The 18,242-nt window shown below is 50.4% G+C and overlaps 1 protein-coding gene across 2 annotated transcripts in view; it reads right to left on the bottom strand.

The window, feature by feature from the left end:
- Window positions 1–17,854, bottom strand: part of FABP6 (fatty acid binding protein 6) — a 38,588-nt gene extending 20,734 nt beyond the window's left edge. The window contains exon 1 of one of the 2 annotated variants that reach the window (XM_040443742.1): window positions 17,610–17,854. In XM_040443742.1, coding sequence (XP_040299676.1) covers window positions 17,610–17,612 — 3 coding nt within the window. In that variant the 5' untranslated portion in view covers window positions 17,613–17,854. Of the gene's footprint in view, window positions 1–8,393; window positions 8,468–17,609 lie in introns of those variants that run through there. The other variant, XM_040443747.1, reaches the window with a different exon arrangement.
- Between the last annotated feature and the right edge of the window lie 388 nt (window positions 17,855–18,242).

Here is an 18,242-nt window from a genome sequence, read left to right as displayed (position 1 = left end):
GTGATCCAGCTCTCAAATCATAGAGTCAGGATTTGATCCTAGACTTAACACTGTGACTTAACACAGTCACATGGCCTGTGACTGTGCAGTGAGGGGCTTGAAAAGGAACTGGTTGGGGTAGGGCATGTGGGGACGCGGGCCCCTCTCCCCGGACCATGTTCGGTTCCACTTCTTGCAGGAAAGCCTGAATCCCCAGCAATCTTCCCTATTTTGGGGGCTGGTTTTGTGTTTCAGGCTAGGCACCCTGGCGTCTGGCTGTAGGGCTTACCACAGAACAGGGTGTGCAGCGGGTTTGCTGACGGAGACGAGGCAGAGGAGCTTAGGTGAAGGGTGGGGGAAGCTGGGTAAAGACAGAGAGAGAGGCCCCAGCAGGCAGGACAGAGCCAAGGCTGGCTAACAGCCCCACACACTGCTCCCTTCTCCCCGCCCCAAGCGTCTGGCTGCCACAGATGTCGTGACCTGGAGCGCCCTCTGGTGGTGCACTCTGCAGCCTGGCCTGCGAAGGCCCATGGGGGTCTGGGTCCAGGGAAGAGGGGCTGCCCCTTTTGTCCACACTCATCTCTGGGGGGCTGGCTGGCCTGCCACTATACCGGGGAGTGTCCTTCCTCGGAGGAAAGCCAGCTCAATAATAGTAACAACGAGGCACTCACAGAAAGAGTCACAAAGGGACTGCTGGAAGGAGGAAAGGGACTCTTGAAGCCATGACTGGCCCATCAGAGTTACAGGAAAGGTGTAACAAACCCCGCACGTGGCCTCCCCACCGTGACCTGGGACAGCATAGCATTTGCACCAACGACGTCTTGGCACCTTCACAGGGCTGCGGGGGTCAGCATCTGTTGCCCTATCACCAGCGGCTGGGCCAGCCTCAGCCTGTGAGCCTCCCTGAGGTAGAGGACAAAGCCTGCAATGAGACAGAGCCATAGGGTAGAAAGGGGTTCTTGAGGGGCACCTGGGTGGCTCAGTCAGTTAAGCATCTGACTTTGGCTCAGTCATGATCTCACGGTTGGTGAGTTCGAGCCCCATGTTGGGCTCTGTGCTAACAAAACAGCTCAGAGCCTGGAGCCTGCTTCAGATTCTGTATCTCTCTGTCTCTCTTCCCATCCCCTGCTCATGCTCTGCCTCTCTCTGTCTCTCAAAAATTAATAAATGTTAAAAAAAAATTAATAAAAAAAATTTTTTTAAAGGGGGCTCTTTAGATCATCTTATCATTCGTTCCCTTGTCTATTCTAAATCTTCTTGATCCCCTACTATGTGCAGACACACAGGTCCTGAGGATAAGGAAATTAACAATAGGCAAGGTCCCTGACTTCCGGGAATAGAGATCCCAGGCCAGGAGAATCAAACAACAAAGGAACAAGGTCAAAAGTGCTGGGAACACCACACAAGGGCGTGATGTGCCAGTGTCTAAGGAGGTCCTTTTCAGACTAGTGGACAGGGAAGGCCTGGTAAGAATTTTTGGTGTAGAGACTTTAATGCTTAGGACACAGGACTGTGAATAGCGAGCAGAGAAACTTCTGGCAAAAGTTCAGCTTGTACCAAAGCTGGGGTGGGGGGGGATCTCAGTATATTGCAGGAATAGAAGGAAAGACAGGGTGGGGTGAAAGAAAGAGCAAGAAGGGCTGAGGTCAGAGAGAGGGCAGGGACCACACAGGCTCCAAGGCTGTGCCAGAGACTTGATTTGATCCTGAGGGCTGAAGCTGTCATTGGAGGGCTTTGACCCTGAGGACGGTGTGATCCGATTTGCATTTTTAATAGGCCGTGCCTTTTGTCTTGTGGAGAATAAAGGATAGAGAGAATGAGGGTGAAAGCAAGGAGGCCAGCTAGGAAGTGACTCCAGGTCTCCAGATATAAAGATGGTTGCTGAAATGGGGCAGGGAAGAGTCATGTTCTGATGAATCTTAGGGGCACAGTGGATAGTAGATGGTGAGAAGGACCTGCTGGTGGATTGTCTGGGAGAGGCTGGGAGAGCCGAGACCAGGCTGGGTGCCTTCCCTCCCACTCCACGTCTTCTAGCCTGGGTATGGGCCCTACTGAGTCATCTCCCTCAGCTCACTTCCAGGAGGGGTGAAGGACCTTAGACTCCACTGCCAGAGACCCCCAGGCCTGGATCCTGTGTGGGTGTGTTCAGACACTAGGGACCTGGGGACCCGAGGTGCTTTCAGCATTCTATAGCTCTCTCCCCCTCCTGTGCAGTCTCTCATTCTCCTCCCTGGGCCCCTCCCTTTGCGCCCCCCTCCTCTCTCTCTGTCCCTCCCTCTCTCTCTCTCTCTCTCTCTCTCTCTCTCTCTCACACACACACACACACACACACACACTCACACACATACACGCAGTTTACTGCAGCCTTATCAGAAGGAAGCCTCCAGCAGAAACAAGGGGTCTCCAGGGACACAGCAAGAGGCGCTGACTGTGGAGTTTTCCAAGGAGGGGGAGGCAGGCTGTGCTGCCTTCCACATTCCTTCCTCCGGTCCCTGCTGCTTCCACAGTACCCTCCTGGCTCTTGGCAGCAAGAGAAGCTGTGGTTCCCAGCTAGAGGCGATTTTGTCTTGGGGCATTTGGCAGTCCCTGGAAGCATTTTTGGTTGTCACAAGTGGGGAGGGAGCGAGACAGGCATCTAGCGGGTAGAGGCCGCTGAACCTCCTACAAGGCACGTGACAGCCCCCACCATAAAGAATGGTCTGGCCCCAGATGTCAACAGTGCTGAGGGTGAAAGAAACTGCCCTAGGCTCACTGCCATCAAAAATGGAAGAGACTGTCCTCTTCCCTGGTCCTGCTGTCATCACGCTGCCATGGATCAGGTGGTGGCCATGTGTCCGTGCTGTGGCTCCCTTTTCTCCCTTAGTCCTCTCAGCCACACAGTGAAGTAGGTAGTAGTATTCGCCCAAGGTCACTCAGTCAGTGAGAGGCCTGGTATTCAGATGCTAAAGCCTGAGGTTTCACTGCCCCCTCCCTCAAGAACACATTTCACAGGGAGAGTCACTGTGGTTAGCAATGGGACACTCTGTTTCAAGTGAAGTCTTACTGGGAAGTCTAAAGTGTAAGAGGTAAAGTAAGACTGCCTAGGTTGAGGCAGCCTGGGAGATTATCAAAGCCCCCACACCCTCACCCCTGCACTTCCACCCTTCAAGGCCCATACCCTTGAACCTCTAAGGCCATCTCTCTACTCTGGGCCACCGCGGAGGGCTGCACGGGTTGTGCTCTGCAAAATGGGGGACACCATTCCTGTGAGCTACCTTGTGAGGCTGGTAGGGTTAAGGCAAAGCTACGTTTAGGGCAGGGGTGGCAAATAGGTTTCATTTCGAGTGTGAACATGCATTGCTTGTTAGACAAGGTGCCATGAATAATTAATGAGGTCAGGAGCTTCGGGAAGGAGGTGTGAGGTAGCTGTGAATGCTGAGTATCTGCCTTCCCTGTTCTAAGATATAGGAAATACGAAATTGAACTTTACTAGGAGATATCTTGCCCCTCTCCTTGCAACTCAGTGGTGAATCCAAAATGGAGCTGTCAACCCTATATTGAAAACACACATGTACACACACACACACACACACACACACACACACAGACTGGAGGCCCCTATACATGGAAGTCCCCAAGAAGAGCCTCCAGCAGGCCCTGGATCGGGGAACCAGCTCTGCCTCTTTCCCAGAACCCTGTCAGGTTTGATTTTTGGGTGCTTCTGACATTTGTCTTAACCTAATATTGATGTAGAATCCTATGTTTGGGCAGAGAGGCTGCCATTGAGATTTTTTTTTTTTTTTCCCACTTACTCACAACCCTTTGGTGGGGAAGGTTTGGAGCTAGAACTGGCAGAATGAGCCAGATTAAGGATGCCCCTTCACCAGATCCCACACTGGAGTAAGATCCTCCCTCCTGAGGGCCTCATCGTCTTCCCACCCTTTGTCACGCTGCTGAGTGGCATCTCTGGGGATCTGGCCAGGAGGACCAGAAGAGACCTTGTAATGCAGGACAGCAGGCACTGTCTGTTCTCTCTGCAGGGGGTTTCCCAGCTGCCCTGGAGCCTGGGAATCTTCCAGCCTGGGATGAATCATCCTGGCCCTCTGCCTTCACCCCCTCCATTGCTCTGTCTGGACCCAGCTACAGAGTGAGGCCACTAAGGCCAAAACTGATGTTCTCCCTTCTCTGTGGCTAGAGAGGCCAGGAGATGCAAGCTGCAGCCTCTCTAGGACACCATACCACAAAGAGAAGAGTGGTACAGGGAAGTGCTAACAGAAGCTGACCTCCAGGAGGAGAGGGAGGGAGACCCGTCATGCATTGCGATGTGTACTACAGCGGACCTATTTCAAGAAACAATTAACAAGAGAAAGCATCAAGGGGTGGGTGGCTGGCTCAGTCATAGGCATGCTACTCTTGTTCTTGGGGTCATGAGTTCGAGCCCCATGTTGGGCATAGAGTTTACTTAAAATTTTGTTGTAAAAAAATGGTAAATCAGTGAGTGAGGTGCCTGGGTGGCTCAGTAGGTTAAGTGTCCGACTTTAGCTCAGGTCATGATCTTGTGGTTCGTGAGTTCCAGCCCCGTGTTGGGCTCTGTAACAGCTCAGAGCCCTGGAGCCTGCTTCAGATACTGTACCTCCCTTTCATTCTGTCCCTCCCCTGCTCTCTCTCTCTCTCTCTCTCTCTCTCAAAAATAAAATGAAAACATTAAAAAAAACAATTTTTTTTAACAGTAAATCAAAACAAGCAAACCATATTTATGGGGCACCTGGCTGACTCAGTCAGTAAAGCATGACACTCTTGGTCTCAGGGTCATGAGTTTGAGCCCCATGTGGGGGTAAAGTTTACTTTAAAAAAAGGAGAAGGAGAAGAAAAAGGAGGAGAAGAGAAAGCATCGTTTGGGGCTGGATGCTAGAGCCCCTAGAGGGGAAGGTGGGCCAGGCTAACCGCAAAGAGTTAGCAGAGTCAGCCATGGCTAGATGGAGGGGCTCTGGGTCTCATCCCCTTGTCTTGGCCTCGGAAAGATGAAATTGTGCCTTCCCAAGAAATTCCTTATGTGAGTATTTGTTTGTTCAGGAAAGAGATACTTTTGAGCGCCTACTTTGTGCTTTGTACTACACCATGTGCTGGCCAAGGTCCCTCCTTCCCTGGAACAAATAGCCCTATAGAGTGTGTGTGAGGTATAGACAGGGAAACAGGCAGACAGTGCCAAGTGGGACTGGGGCTGACTGATGCGCTACCATCAAGGTGGGGTCTGATAAGCAAGGGAAGCCCTCCCAGCGGAAGTGATGTGGAAACTGGGGTCCAAAGAATGAATCAAAGCCAAGGAAGGCTGGGGGCACAGGGAGAAAGCTGTTCCAGGCAGAGGGAGTCTGGGGGAGAGATCCAGCTCTGGGACAGAGACAGGATGTGGATTTCTTATAGGATTTGGGAGCTGTGTGGTCTTATCTCTAGCTACCTTTGAGCCCAGACAGCTTTCAAGCAGATCCTGGGCATATGTACAGTGTCTGGTCTTCCTGTGTGTGCACATATCTCTGCCCAGGGGGCCAGTGAATCACCAACTCCGGACTGGGTATGTTTTTGTGGTTGCCTCCTGACCGTGTGCCTGACTAACACAGGGCCAGGCACATGATCAGGATCAATTTCTCTTGAAAGGTTCTGTTGCAAGTTCATGATCTCCCACTGAGAGAATAGAGATCCAGGGACAATGAGTCATTAGCTCATCAGATATTTGTTGAGCACCTACTCCATGTCAGACGTGGGCTAAGCATTGGGGACTGAGGAGAGAACAAGCAAACAAGTTTCCTGCTGGAATGGAGTTTACATTCCACTGGGGGAGGGACAAGGTGTGCAGAATATCAGATAGCACGACTGCCAGAAAGAGGACAACACAGGTCTTGTGTTAAGAGGGTGGGTGGGGTGGCCAGAGAAGCTTGGCTGGGGAGGTATCACTGGGCCATCTCCCATTTGAAAACCTGCAAGAGCTCAGGGGACGGCCGAGGACTTGACACCCTGGAGAGTCAGGGGAACAAAAGGAAAGGCACTGAGGCTGGAGCAAAGGGAATGAGGGCATGAGGGGGGTCAGGGCAGAGACAGGCAGTGACTAGATGGTAAAGCACCCTGTGGCTGATGTAAGGATTTGGGTTTTATTTCAAGTCAACTAGGAAGTCTTCCAGGGTTCTAAGCAGAGATGTGGTAAGGCTTGATCTGCCCTTTTAAAAGATCACAACAGCCCCCGGGGTGCCTGGGTGGCTCAGTCGGTTAGGTGTCTGACTTTGACTCAGGTCATGATCTCATGGTTTGTGAGTTCAAGCCCGGCATCGGGCTCACTGCTGTCAGCACAGAGCCCACTTCGGATCCTTGCCCCCCTCTCTCTCTGCTCCTCCCCAACTTGCACTCTGTTTCTCTCAAAATAAATAAATAAACTTTAAAAAAAAAAGATGACAGCAGCCCCAGAGATTTGGGGTATATTTTCAAGGATAAATGAAAATAAGTTGCCAATATGTTGTTGGACGTGGGTTGAGGGAAGGGAAGAGTCCTAGAAGACTCCTGGATTTGGGGCCTATGCAACCAGTTACTCTAGCTGTTGTCATCAGAAAGAGCTCATTTCGGGGGTCAGATAGGCCCAAATTTCAGTCCTCATTTAACTTTTTCAAGCCTTGGTTTTCTCTTCTGAAAAATGACAATGAATGACAGTTGCCCACAGAGGGTGTTAATTCTTGTCCCTTGACCAAAGAGATTACAGATATCCAGAAAGATAAAGTGTCCTGTCTAAGGTCACATAGCCAGACGAAATACCTCTAAGTTTGCTCACAGGAAAGCCAGGAAGATGTATAGAGGCCCCAGAGGCCAACCTAATACCCAGTTCAAACCTCAGCTCTGAGCATGCGACTCTTGATCTCAGGGTCTTGAGTTTGAGCCTTGCATTGGGTGTAGAGATTATTAAAATAAACTTTAAAAAAAATCTCAGCTCTGAGTCTCAGTTTCCTTATCTGTGAAATGGGAATATATTTCTATCTCCTAGGCCTGAGATGATTAAATGAGATATCACAAGGTGAGCCCTAGCACAGTGTTATCACATAGTAAGCACTCAGGAAATGGGGGGAGTGTGGGACCTGTCCTCCAAGTCCCTATGTTCTGTTGGGGACACATGTCAGCTACCACATGAAGAATAACATCATTCATGCAGTAGCTTCATCTGTGGTCTGACTTCATCCCCACAGTCATGCTGCAATTTGTCAGTATTTGGCAGATGAGAAAACAGCTCCAGCAACGCCAAAGAACCAGCCCCAAAACTCACAAGACAAAGCCTAAGCTGTAAACAGGGGGAGTTACACATTGATGCCAGTGGCCAAGTTGCCTGTTTTAGTGCAGTCTGCTAGCTAGGAATGGTTTCTAAGGTGTTTTTTGTTTTTTTAATGTTTATTTAGTTTTGAGAGAGAGGGGGAGGGAGAGAGAGAGAGAGAGAGAGAGAGAGAGAGAGAGAGAGAGAGAGAAACTGAAGCAGACTCCAGGCTCTGAGCTGTCAGCACAGAGCCCAATGCGGGGCAACTCAGGAACAGTGAGATCATGATCTGAGCTAAAGTTGGAGTCTTAGCCTACTGAGCCACCCAGGCGCCCCGGCTTTTACGCTTTTAAAAAATATATAAAAAAGAATAAAATTTCTTGTAACAATTATAAGAAATTCAAATTTCAGCTGCCATTAACAAGGTCTAATGGGACCAGCCTGGCTCATTTGTTTAAAGGCTGCTTTCGCTACAAGGGGAGAATTGAGTACAACAGAGACAGTAGGGCCTAGAGAGACTAAAATATTCACCCTCTGGCTCTTTATAGAAAGCGGGGGACGGGGTTGCAGCGGGGGAGAAAGTGTGCAGACCCCTACTGGAGGGTACCCCTTCACTGCAACAGTTCTCTCCCCAAGGAGGTAGGATGGATAAATGCCATCCAAAACAACCCAGGGTCCACTTGAAGGCCTTGAGGGAAGGTATTTTCAAATCCGAAGAAGGCGCGTCATTACACAGACCGCTCTAACCTGGAGGGACCTTGGAGAAATGGAGCTCAGCCGCCTCTTTTTAGATGAGAAAAACTGAGGCCCAGAGACGGAAGGCAACCTGCCCGAGGCCACCTAGGACCCGGCGGGCAGCCAGGTCGGGGGTGGGAGGGTGGGGGGGGTGGAGCTTCTCCGCGGCGGGCAGATGCGGGCCAGCTCCCGGGTGTGAGGCGCCTGGGGCCCCTGGGGCCTCTTCCGTTCAGTTGGGCCCCGAGGGGCTGCAGGTCCCAGGGCCGGGAAAGCGGGCGGCCTAGGAGGCCTCTCTCGGGCGGGAAAGGGGAGGGGCCTCGGCTCGCCCACCATTGCTCCCGCCTCGGCGCTGCCTCGGGGCTTGCCCTCCCGGAGCCCCGCCGGCTGTAAGGAGGGAGCGCGCTCCGCCGGGGGCTACCTGGGTCAGGGGATCGGCACGGCAGTCTTTTGTCTTTCTATTTTGCAAAGCACGAAGACACGCCCCGTTCCCCGGGCTCCGAGAGCAGCAGGGACGCGCGCGGCGGGGGAGCGGCCGCGAGGCGGGGGGGCAGCCCAGGGTGGGGCCCTGGAATCCGAGCCCCGCCCCAGCCGGTTCCCCTGGGGGGAGCCGGGAGGGCCGGCCCCGGGGAGTTCAGCAGGCTCCTTTCAGTTGCAGCCTGCAGAAATAAGAAACCGAATAGCAAACATTTATTAAGGGCGGGGCTCAGGATAGGTGCGCGCAGAGTTCGTCGGTGAAACTGTTAGATCCTACGCCTCCACAAGCCCGAGCTTCCCGTGGCGTCCACGGTCCCTCACCTGGCCCTGGCTGCCACAAGGCTCTGCACGACTGATTTGGCCCAGATTTACCCCCTTCCGCGACCATCCTTCCCTCGTGCTCTCCGGAGCTGCAGTCTTCAGCAAACTGATGGATACTCAGCTTCTCCGCACGTTGTTTTCACCTTCCTGCCCTGAAACCTGCCCACCCCACCCAGGACCCCAACCTTACAACCCCTTCCTGGGAAGCTGTTAACTTTCCCACACACTGCAGTAGATCGGGGCGTGGAGGTGGGGGCTAAGGGCACTCTCTTGCTTGCTCCTCGTGGAGCTTTGCAACCCATTTCTCCTCCCTTTGCCTTCTCTACTCATTAAGTCCTGTGGACTTACTACTACCAGTCTAGACGGCCCACAACCCCGCTTGTTACTGAAGGGAAAAAAACATTCTCCTCTATCCTTCAAGCTTTAACTGCTGAACTAAAAGTTAAATTTACATGGGCTAGATTAGCAGGAGACAAAACACCACAGTTTTATAACGTGTGCTCAGAGGCCCAATAGTGAAATTGAGACCCAAAGAAATGACTAAGGCATACTTTTTAGACAAAGGGAATAAGACTGAGGAATCCACCAGACAAAGAAAATGTAACTTTGGGAGCTTTAGTGAGGAATGCTAAACAGAATTCGGGCTGGGGTGGGAAATTAGTGAGAAGTAACAGGCTTGTTCATACAGCTTTCTGGGCTCTAAATTTCCCATCTCTGGATAAGGCTGTCTCTTTACCTCCTGGTATAGGGAGGGTGCCTTTCACGTGGTAGCTTTATTTCCTGCTTTAAGGGGGACAGAGAAGGGTCTGGGTGTCTCACTTGCACAGGCTGTCTCTTTGGTAACTTTTATTTAAAATCACCACTATGCCAGGGACACCTGGGTGGCTCTGACTCTTGATTTCGCCTCAGGTCATGATCTCACAGTTGGGATCTAGCCTCAAGTTAGGCTTTGCGGGGACAGCACGGACCCTGCTTAGGATTCTCTCTCTCCCTCTCTCTACCCTTCCCCTGCTCCTGCTCTCTCTCTCTCTCTCAAAATAAATATAAAACATGAAAAAAAATAAATCTTTATAATCACCAGTCTGCCAAAGTGGCCCATCTTGGGACAGCCTGCTCTTGGTCCCTACCTTACTTTCTCCTGCAAATTTCATTAAAGCGACTCTCACTGGTCAGACATCTCCCTTCCTCCTGTCACCCTCAACCCATCTCAGCCACTTCCTCCCATGGTGGTATCTTTAACCCCTATCACCAGCATTACTATTTTTTTTTTAAATGTTTATTTAGTTTTGAAAGAGAGACAGAACCTGAGCAGGGGAGGGGCAGAGAGAGAGGGAGACACAGAATCTGAAGTGGGCTCCAGGCTCTGAGCTGTCAGCACAGAACCCGACACAGGGCTTGAACCTATAAACTGCGAGATCTTGACTTGAGCCAAAGGGGGATGCTTAATCGACTGAGCCACCCAGGCGCCCCTAAGAGGTCCTCATTCTCTTTGACCAGCACCTCCTGTCCCTCCTTTTCCCTTCTCTTCCCTCCAGCATCTCGTAACTTCATCTGGACCTCCAACCTATTGTTTCTCTTAGTCACCTTCTCCCTTCCTTCCAGTGCTATATCCTTCCCAGACTCGCCCTAGTATTAGTTTTGTATTACTTCCCCTTGAGTGGAATGCTTTCTTGAAAAGCTTTTGTTCTCCCACAGAAATGTCTCGGTTTTCCTTGTACTTCACTGGCTGACCCTTCTCATTCTCCGAAACAGGTTCCTCTACTAGGCATCAAAATGGCACACCCCACTCCCTCTCCTCACACATGGTCCTTGAACTCCTTCTTAAATCAAGGCACTTCTAGGTGATCCTGTCCTATGCTGTGACTTTAAGTAGCACTCACAGGCCATCACACCATCATTGATGTCTTCAGTTCTGACTTCTCTGGGGTCCGACCACTAACTTGACCCCTCCACATGGATGTCTAGTAGTCATCTCAAAGCTAACATTTAGGGGCGCCTGAGTAGCTCAGTGGGTTAAGTGTCTGATTCTTGGTTTTGGCTCAGGTCATGATGTGACGGTTTGTGAGTTCGCGCCCTGCGTCTGGCTCTGGCTCTGCACTCACAACATGGAGTCTGCTTGGAGCCCCTCCCCCTCTCAAAATAAATAAACTTAAAAGGAAAAAAAAAGCTACCATTTATTCACTGAAGTGGCCCTCTGCTATTTTCATGCTGATAGGACTCTCTCCCCACGTCCCCAGTCCTATGTCTTCCCCACTGCCATCAATGGCATCCACAACACAATTACTCAAGCCCAAACATGGTGTCATCTTTGATTCCTCTCCTCCCTTCTATGGCCACAAGCAGCCTCTCAGGAGTCCTTGTCAACTCCAAATGAGTCCTTGTCTCCAATAGGTCTGAACACTTGACCCCTAGATTATCACAACAGCCTCATCGCTGATTTCTGTTTCTTCCTCCAGCCCCTTCAGTCTATTCACACAGCAGCCAGAGTGACCTGTCAGGTCAAGCCACGCCTATGCTCAAACCCTGCCGTGTCTCCTATTTGTCTCCAAGTGAAAGTCCCTTCAGTGGCCCGCAAGGCCTAATGACCTGGGGCTCAAGACCTCTTATCGTGGTCTGTTTAGGGCTGCTGTAACAAAATACGACAAACTGGGCAGCTTATCAACAACAGAAATTTATTTCTCACAGTTCTTGAGGCTGGAAGTCCAAAGACCAGGGAGCCAGAACAGTCAGGTAGGGGTCACAGACCTCTCTCTGCATCCTCACATGGCAGCAGGGGGCCAGGAATCTCTCTGGGGTCCCCTTTCTCAGGGCACTAGTGCCATTCATGAAAGCTCTGCCCTATGACCTAAGCACGTCCCAAAGCCCCCACCTCCTAATATCAGCACTCAGCACTTGGGGATTAGGATTCAACATATGAATTTTGAGGGGCCAGAACATTCAGACCATAGCCCCTCTTGGACTCCTCTCCTGCTAGTCCACTCAGCCACATGTGCCTTCCTTCCCCTTCTTCCTTCTCCGTGCTCATTCCCCCACAGGGCCATTGACTGGTGGTCTCTTCTGCCTGGGAAGCTCAGTCCCTCACCTCCCACATTTGGTTCAATGTCACCTTAGTAGGGCCAAAAGGAGGCACTTTTCCTCGTAATCATAAGGTCTTCTTAGGGGCCAGAGGTGACACTGTTGTTGACAAGGGCAGGAAATTGTGTCTGTATTGCCCTCTGATGAGTACTCTGCACCTTCCAGAGTGCCTGGGACACAGGAGGCACTTTGAAAGTATTTTCAGAGTTAAGTGAAACCAAATCCCCTGCAGCCTTAGGGCCTTTGCTCAGTGGTTCCTTTCCCCCAGCTCTGTGCCACTGAAACGTCAAGGTCCTCTCCTGGTGCAAAAGCCTCAGCTTCTCTTACATTTCCCTGACGACACTTATCACCTAAAATACTTGGTGTCCGGCTCCCTGACCTGATGTGAAGTTATAGTCTCCTTTCCCAGTGGTATCTGACCACAGGGAGATAGGTTCTCGATAAAGACTAACTAGATCACATGAACATTTGCATTACTATACTTCTCCCTGACCCTCCCAACCCAGCGCTAAATAGTGAAGAGGGAGGAAAAGTCCTTTGTGTTTTTAAATCAATTCTGTTCCTAAATAACTTCTAGCAGCCACAGCCCAAAGAACCATCCATTCATACATTTATTCGACCAACCTTTATTAGGCATCCCCATGTGCCTGGGACAATGTAAAGTACTGTATATGTTAGTTATATATACTTGATATCCATTTAATCTTTACAGCTCTATGACATAATGTTATTACCCATTTTACAGATGAGGACATTGAGGAACATGGCAGGAAGGTCTAAAGTCTGCTAAACCTTAAGACCAGGAAGGCCTGAAATTCAGGCCAGAAATTCTAGCCAGACTCTAGACAGAGCTGACTGGATACCCTTCAGGCATCTCATACTCAACAGGTCCTTAGAACTTGACTTCTCCATACTTCTCTTCCATGGTTCATCACCCCTACTCCCACGCTTCCATCTGCCTGTCATCCCAGCAGGAAACTGGCCTCACAGATCTAATCCAGCACCAAAGCCCTCCTTATCTTTGGCAACTCCACCAAGCCAGCTTCTAGGCATCTGTCCCCACCCCGTACCCTTCCTCTGGATCCTGAGCTTTCTAAATGCATCATATCCTGCAACAGTTCCAAAGTGTCCCTCTGTCCCTCCGATGTCTTATCTTGAGCATAAAGTCCACACTCCAGTCACTTGTTGAATCTCCACTTCTACCTTGCTCCTTCTACTCTCCCTAAAGCTCTGGCCCCAGCTGTGGCTCAGATTGGAGCTCTCTTATACCTCTGGGCCTCTGCTGGGCTGGGTTCCTCTCTTTGTCTGGACAAATGCTTAATTGGCCCATAAGACTCAGCTTGGTCTTCTCTATCCCCTAAGACTAGATGACGCCGTGACATCCAATGCTCATCCCTACCCTACTGGAATTGCTTGTCTGTCTGTCCTGTTCCCCAGGTAGAACACAAGCTGCAGAAGTGCTAGGATCCATTGGTCTTGGAAACAAGGGCCTGGCAGACAGAGCAGGCACTCAGTAGCACATTCGTTGAATGAGTTTTCACAGTTGTCCTAGTGCGGGGCTGTCACACTCATGTAGTGGAGTGGCCCACTTTGGAGTGAGATAAATGGGTTCGCGTCCTGCCTCTGACAGTGTTTGTAGGGGTGACTTTAGGTGGGGTGCTTGGCTTCACTGGGCCTGGCATCTTCCACCTGGAAGATGGGATGATAGAATCATCTCCAAGTGGTTAAATTAAAATGCATGACTGGTGGGAAGAGTTTTGTAGACAATATTTATTAATTAGTGGTTCTGCCTACTTCTGCTGCTCAGCGGGATATGGTAGATGACAAAGATGAGGATTTGATGATCAGACTGCCTGGGTCCAAACATTGATTCCTCCATGATTTAGCTGTGTGACTTTGGGCAGGTTACTTAACCAACTTGAGCCTCAGTTTTGCCATATAAATTGGGGTAATAGTGCCCCCAGGATGTCCGCAGGGTTGCCAGGAGAATAAAATGCGATGATGTATATAAAGCAGTTAGCATGATGTCCCCATAATGGGTGGCTGTATTTTTAGCCATAGCTAAAAATGTAGCACATTTGGAGATCATGACCAGAGCCAAAGTCAGACACTTAACCAACTGAGCCACTCAGGCTCCCCTAAAGCTTGTTTTTCATACTGAATGGAGGATTTAAGGGAATCGCAACATCTTGACTTTAAGAATAAACTGGCAATCAGTGAGACTGGGGGGAGGGGGAGAATAAACTTCCGATTTCCCCCTGACCAAAAAAAAAAAAAAAAAAAAGTAGCACATTTGAGTCCTGTAATGTAGTGTGATGGGCAGGAACCCTGGGTTCTCCATAAGTGACTTAGAGACAAATTCCTTCTCTCTGCTGTTCAGTTTTCACTGAACAAAGGGTCAGCTCAACTGGCTCCCTCGAGCTCTGAAGTATCTCAATTCTGAATCCTGCCTGCTCTTTGTCACCCCTAACACTATCTGGCACCCTCTCTAAGGAAAACCTTTTCCAAGGAAAGAGGACAGGCCCTTTTTCCGTCCCTCCAACTCTGCTCCTCAGCCTCATCAAAGCTGGCTTACTCTGTGACTCAACCTTCTGGGGTCCCTGTGTTTCTGGCTTCCACTGGGTGCTAATGGGTTAATCTGAGGCACTAATGGAACCCACAGGAACTCAGTGTTAGCTCACTAATGGGTCGCCCCATCTGCCCTCCCTGTAACATAATGCCTTCACCCTGGTAAAAGGCACTCAGGGATTTCCTGTTGGCTCCAATCTGCTGGTTTCTGACATATTGAAAGGCAGAGGCTGGAGAGGGAAGGAGGCAAATTGATAGAAGAGGGGACAGGATGAGGGAGGCTCTGAATCAGCAATCAGGACACCTGGGCTCCCATCCCAGCACTGCCACTGACTCGCTATGTGAGCTTGCGTGAATCCATTCCCCTCTGTGAGCCTCAGTTTCCTCATTTGTGGCATGTACAAGTTAAGCTGTAAATGCCTTGCTAGTGCTAACATTCTGGAATTATCCAATCCTGTCACTTTCTCGGCTGAGGGGTGAATGTCCTTCCAGCATCATTCAACCTCCACAACTATTGGGCACCTACCATGTGCCAGTCTATGCCAGGCACTGTGGACAGGGGGTGGCAGTGTGCAAATGAGGCGCTGTCCTACCCTACGAGTTCCCAGGCCCTGTGCTGTTCTGCTACAGCTTGTCTATTCACAGCATGGAGGAGAGCAGAGAGCCCTCCATGCTTACTGAGAACCTCCTGTCTGCCAGACCGAGGGCACAGAGCAAATACAGATGGCTGCAGTGCTTCCATTCCTTTATGTTTTCTGATGACACCGTTTTCTCACCTCCTAGCCTTTGCACAAGCCATTCCCTATGCTTGGAATAGTCTTACCTCCCCTGTTCTTTGCCCATTTAACTCAATTTCTTTTTCAAGCCTTGCCTGCCTGCCTTCCTCTTTTCTTTCCCCCCTCCCTCCCCTGCTTCCTTCCTTCCTTACTTCTTCTTTTCCTTCCTCCCTCCCTTCCTTCCTCTCTCCCTTCCCTCCTTCCTTCCTCCCTTCTTTCCTTCCTCTCTCTCTTCCCTCCTTCCTTCCTTCTCTACTTACAGAGCACTTACCATATGCTAGGCTGTGCCCAGGGTTTGGGATCCAGGAGTGAACAAGACACAATCTGTCTCTATCCCCTGGGAACTTATGGATTCTTTGGGGAGGAAACAGCCAATTAAACAATTTCACACACACACACACACACACACACACACACACACACACACACAACAATACAATAATTTAAGTTGCAATGAACATGAGAGGGACAGAAACAGGGCTGAGCTAGAAGGGTATGGGGCAGCACTCTTGCAGGTGCATGTGCATAGCTCAGAGGCAGGAAAGCAAATGGCTTGTTACGAGAATGGAAAGGCCTGTGTACTGGAGCATTGGAGGGAGGAAGGCAAGCAGGGAGGCTGGAGACAGGGCCTGGCTGGAGCAGATCAGCCTAGGACTCCTCCCTCATGTTTGGATAGGTGCTCACCCTTTATTTCCCCATCACAGCAGGCATCACAATGGATCATCACTGCCTGCTCATTTCCCTGATCCCCCAAATAGACCACAAGTTCTTAAAGACAGAGACCACTTCCTGACTTCCTGTAAGTGTTGTGCCCTTTATTCGTTTTTTTTTTTTTTAATGTTTAGTTTATTTATTTTTAAGAGAGAGAGCAAGCACACACTCGAGCAGGAGAGGGACAGAGAGAGGGAGAGAAAGAGAGAGAGAGAGAAACCCAAGCAGGCTCTACTCTGTCAGTGTCAGCATGGAGCCCGATGCGGGCCTCGAACCCACAAACTTTGACATCATGGCCTGAGCCAAAACCAAGAGTAAGACACTGAACTGCCCTCCCAGGAACCCCTCTTTTTTTTTTTCGTAAAGATTTTATTTTTTTTTAAGTAAAGTAATCTCTACACCCGACATGGGGCTTGAACTTACAACCCTGAGATCAAGACTTGCACACTTTACCAACTAAGCCAGCCAGGCACCCCTACCCTTTATTCTTGACTCACTGAATAAAGCAAAATACTAATCATCCATAGACCTGCCAGACACTGTCCCTCCAGTCAGCTTCATGTCAGTTCATGGCACCACTGTTCATACAGCAGCTTAAACAAAATGCCCAGGAATCATTGTGGACACTTTGATTTCCATTTCTCTCCTCCGGCTATCCAGGAAAAGACCTGTCCCCTCTATTTCTCACCCCATCCCGGATCTGCCATGACCGCTGCCCTGGCGCCAGCCTCCATGAGAGCTCTGCGGCCCTCTCTTCCATTTCCCCCATCAGCCCACTCCCCTGCTTTAAATATTGGCAAGTAATTTTTTTTTTAACTGTGCAGATTGAAAAACAAAACAAAAACAAAAGCACAGTCACTTCCCACTGTGCTTAAAATAAAATCTTTATCCCAGTCTACAAGTCCTTGCTGGGCCCCAAGCTCCTGTGCTACGCTGTCCCCTTTCCTTTTTTTTTTTTTTTTTTTAATGTTTATTTATTTTTGAGAGAGAGAGAGTGGGGTAGGGGCAGAGAAAGAGGCGGAAGAAGATCCAAAGCGGACTCTGTGCTGACAGCCCAGAGTCCGTACAGGGCTTGAACCCATGAGCTGTGAGATCAAGACCTGAGCTGAAGTTTGATGCTTAAGCGACAGACCCACCTAGGTGGCACTCCTCTTTGCTTTGCTAGCCACACTGCTCAGTCTCTCTCTCCTGAATTCCAAGGTTTGTTGCTGCCTCAGGATCCTTACATGTGCTGTTCCCTCCTTGTGCTCAGTTATTTGTTTATTGTCAGTCTTCTTTCTCTCAAAGGTAAATAGCATGAGAGCACTCGTCTGCCTCAATCCTAGCTATAGCCCCACAAGCCTTCAGTTACTTGGTGTTGAATGCATGAAAAGATTTACCTTTTTTATATGCCAGGCTCTGTTCCAAGCACTTTCCATGTAGGACCTGACTGAATCTCACTGTAGCAGAACCTGAGAGAGGAATGGCAGCTTGGGGAGGTGACGTGACCTGCCCAAGGTCATACAGCCAGGAAGTCATGGAGCCTGGATTCAAACAGCCTGGCGCCCCGCTCCCCCCTCCCAAGACCACACTAGCAACTGCAATGCTACGCTGATCCCCACAGCAAACCCTCATGTTTGAATGAACAAATGAATGATTGGGCAAATGATAAACACCCGGACAGAGTGGCATGACTGAATGACAGACAATACCAGCTTTCAGAAGCTCACCATCTTCAATTTCTTGGGTCTCTGTTTTGAAGTGGGGAAAGAAGGGAGCACTTTCAGTGACTGAGGATCCTTGTGTGCGACGCACGGTATCCAATGGCCCTTGTGGTTATCTGCCCTGCCCAGAGTGACTGCCGTGACAGCTTGGGCAATGGTAGCGATGGTAGCTGTGGGCTCCCCGCCCCCCCCTTACCGGGCAGCTCTGCTATCTTTTGAGAGCCGTGGCTCTGCCTGGCTGCCCACCCGCCTGCCAGCCAGAGCTTCTTAGCTCATCAATCATGCCGCCCTGCTCTGCCAGGCTGTATCTGAGGAAGACAAGTCAGCTGAAGACAGAATGGGCCTCAGGCTCTGGAGGGAATGGAAGACACTGCAGGTAGCTGGGGGGGGGGGGGGTGCCCAGAGAGACAGCCAAGTCTGGCCCAATCCTGGCTCTGCTAAGGATGGTCGACTGGGGTAGTAGGCAGGGGCAGGGTTCCCATTAGAAAAGCAGTGGGTGAACAGAAGAGGTGGAGAAACGGTTGGTGAGGGGCCAGGGCGGTTTCCCATTGCAACTGAAATTGAGTCTCCCTGAGTGCCCAGGGAGCTGACTGACAGCTCTGGGAAGGCGGGCGGTTCAGGAGGCGGATTCAGGGCGGC

The sequence above is a fragment of the Herpailurus yagouaroundi genome, unplaced genomic scaffold, assembly GCF_014898765.1.
Source record: "Herpailurus yagouaroundi ecotype Mexico unplaced genomic scaffold, PumYag 29, whole genome shotgun sequence".
Classification (NCBI taxonomy): domain Eukaryota; kingdom Metazoa; phylum Chordata; class Mammalia; order Carnivora; family Felidae; genus Herpailurus; species Herpailurus yagouaroundi.
This window is presented reverse-complemented; position numbering and strand designations above follow the sequence as displayed.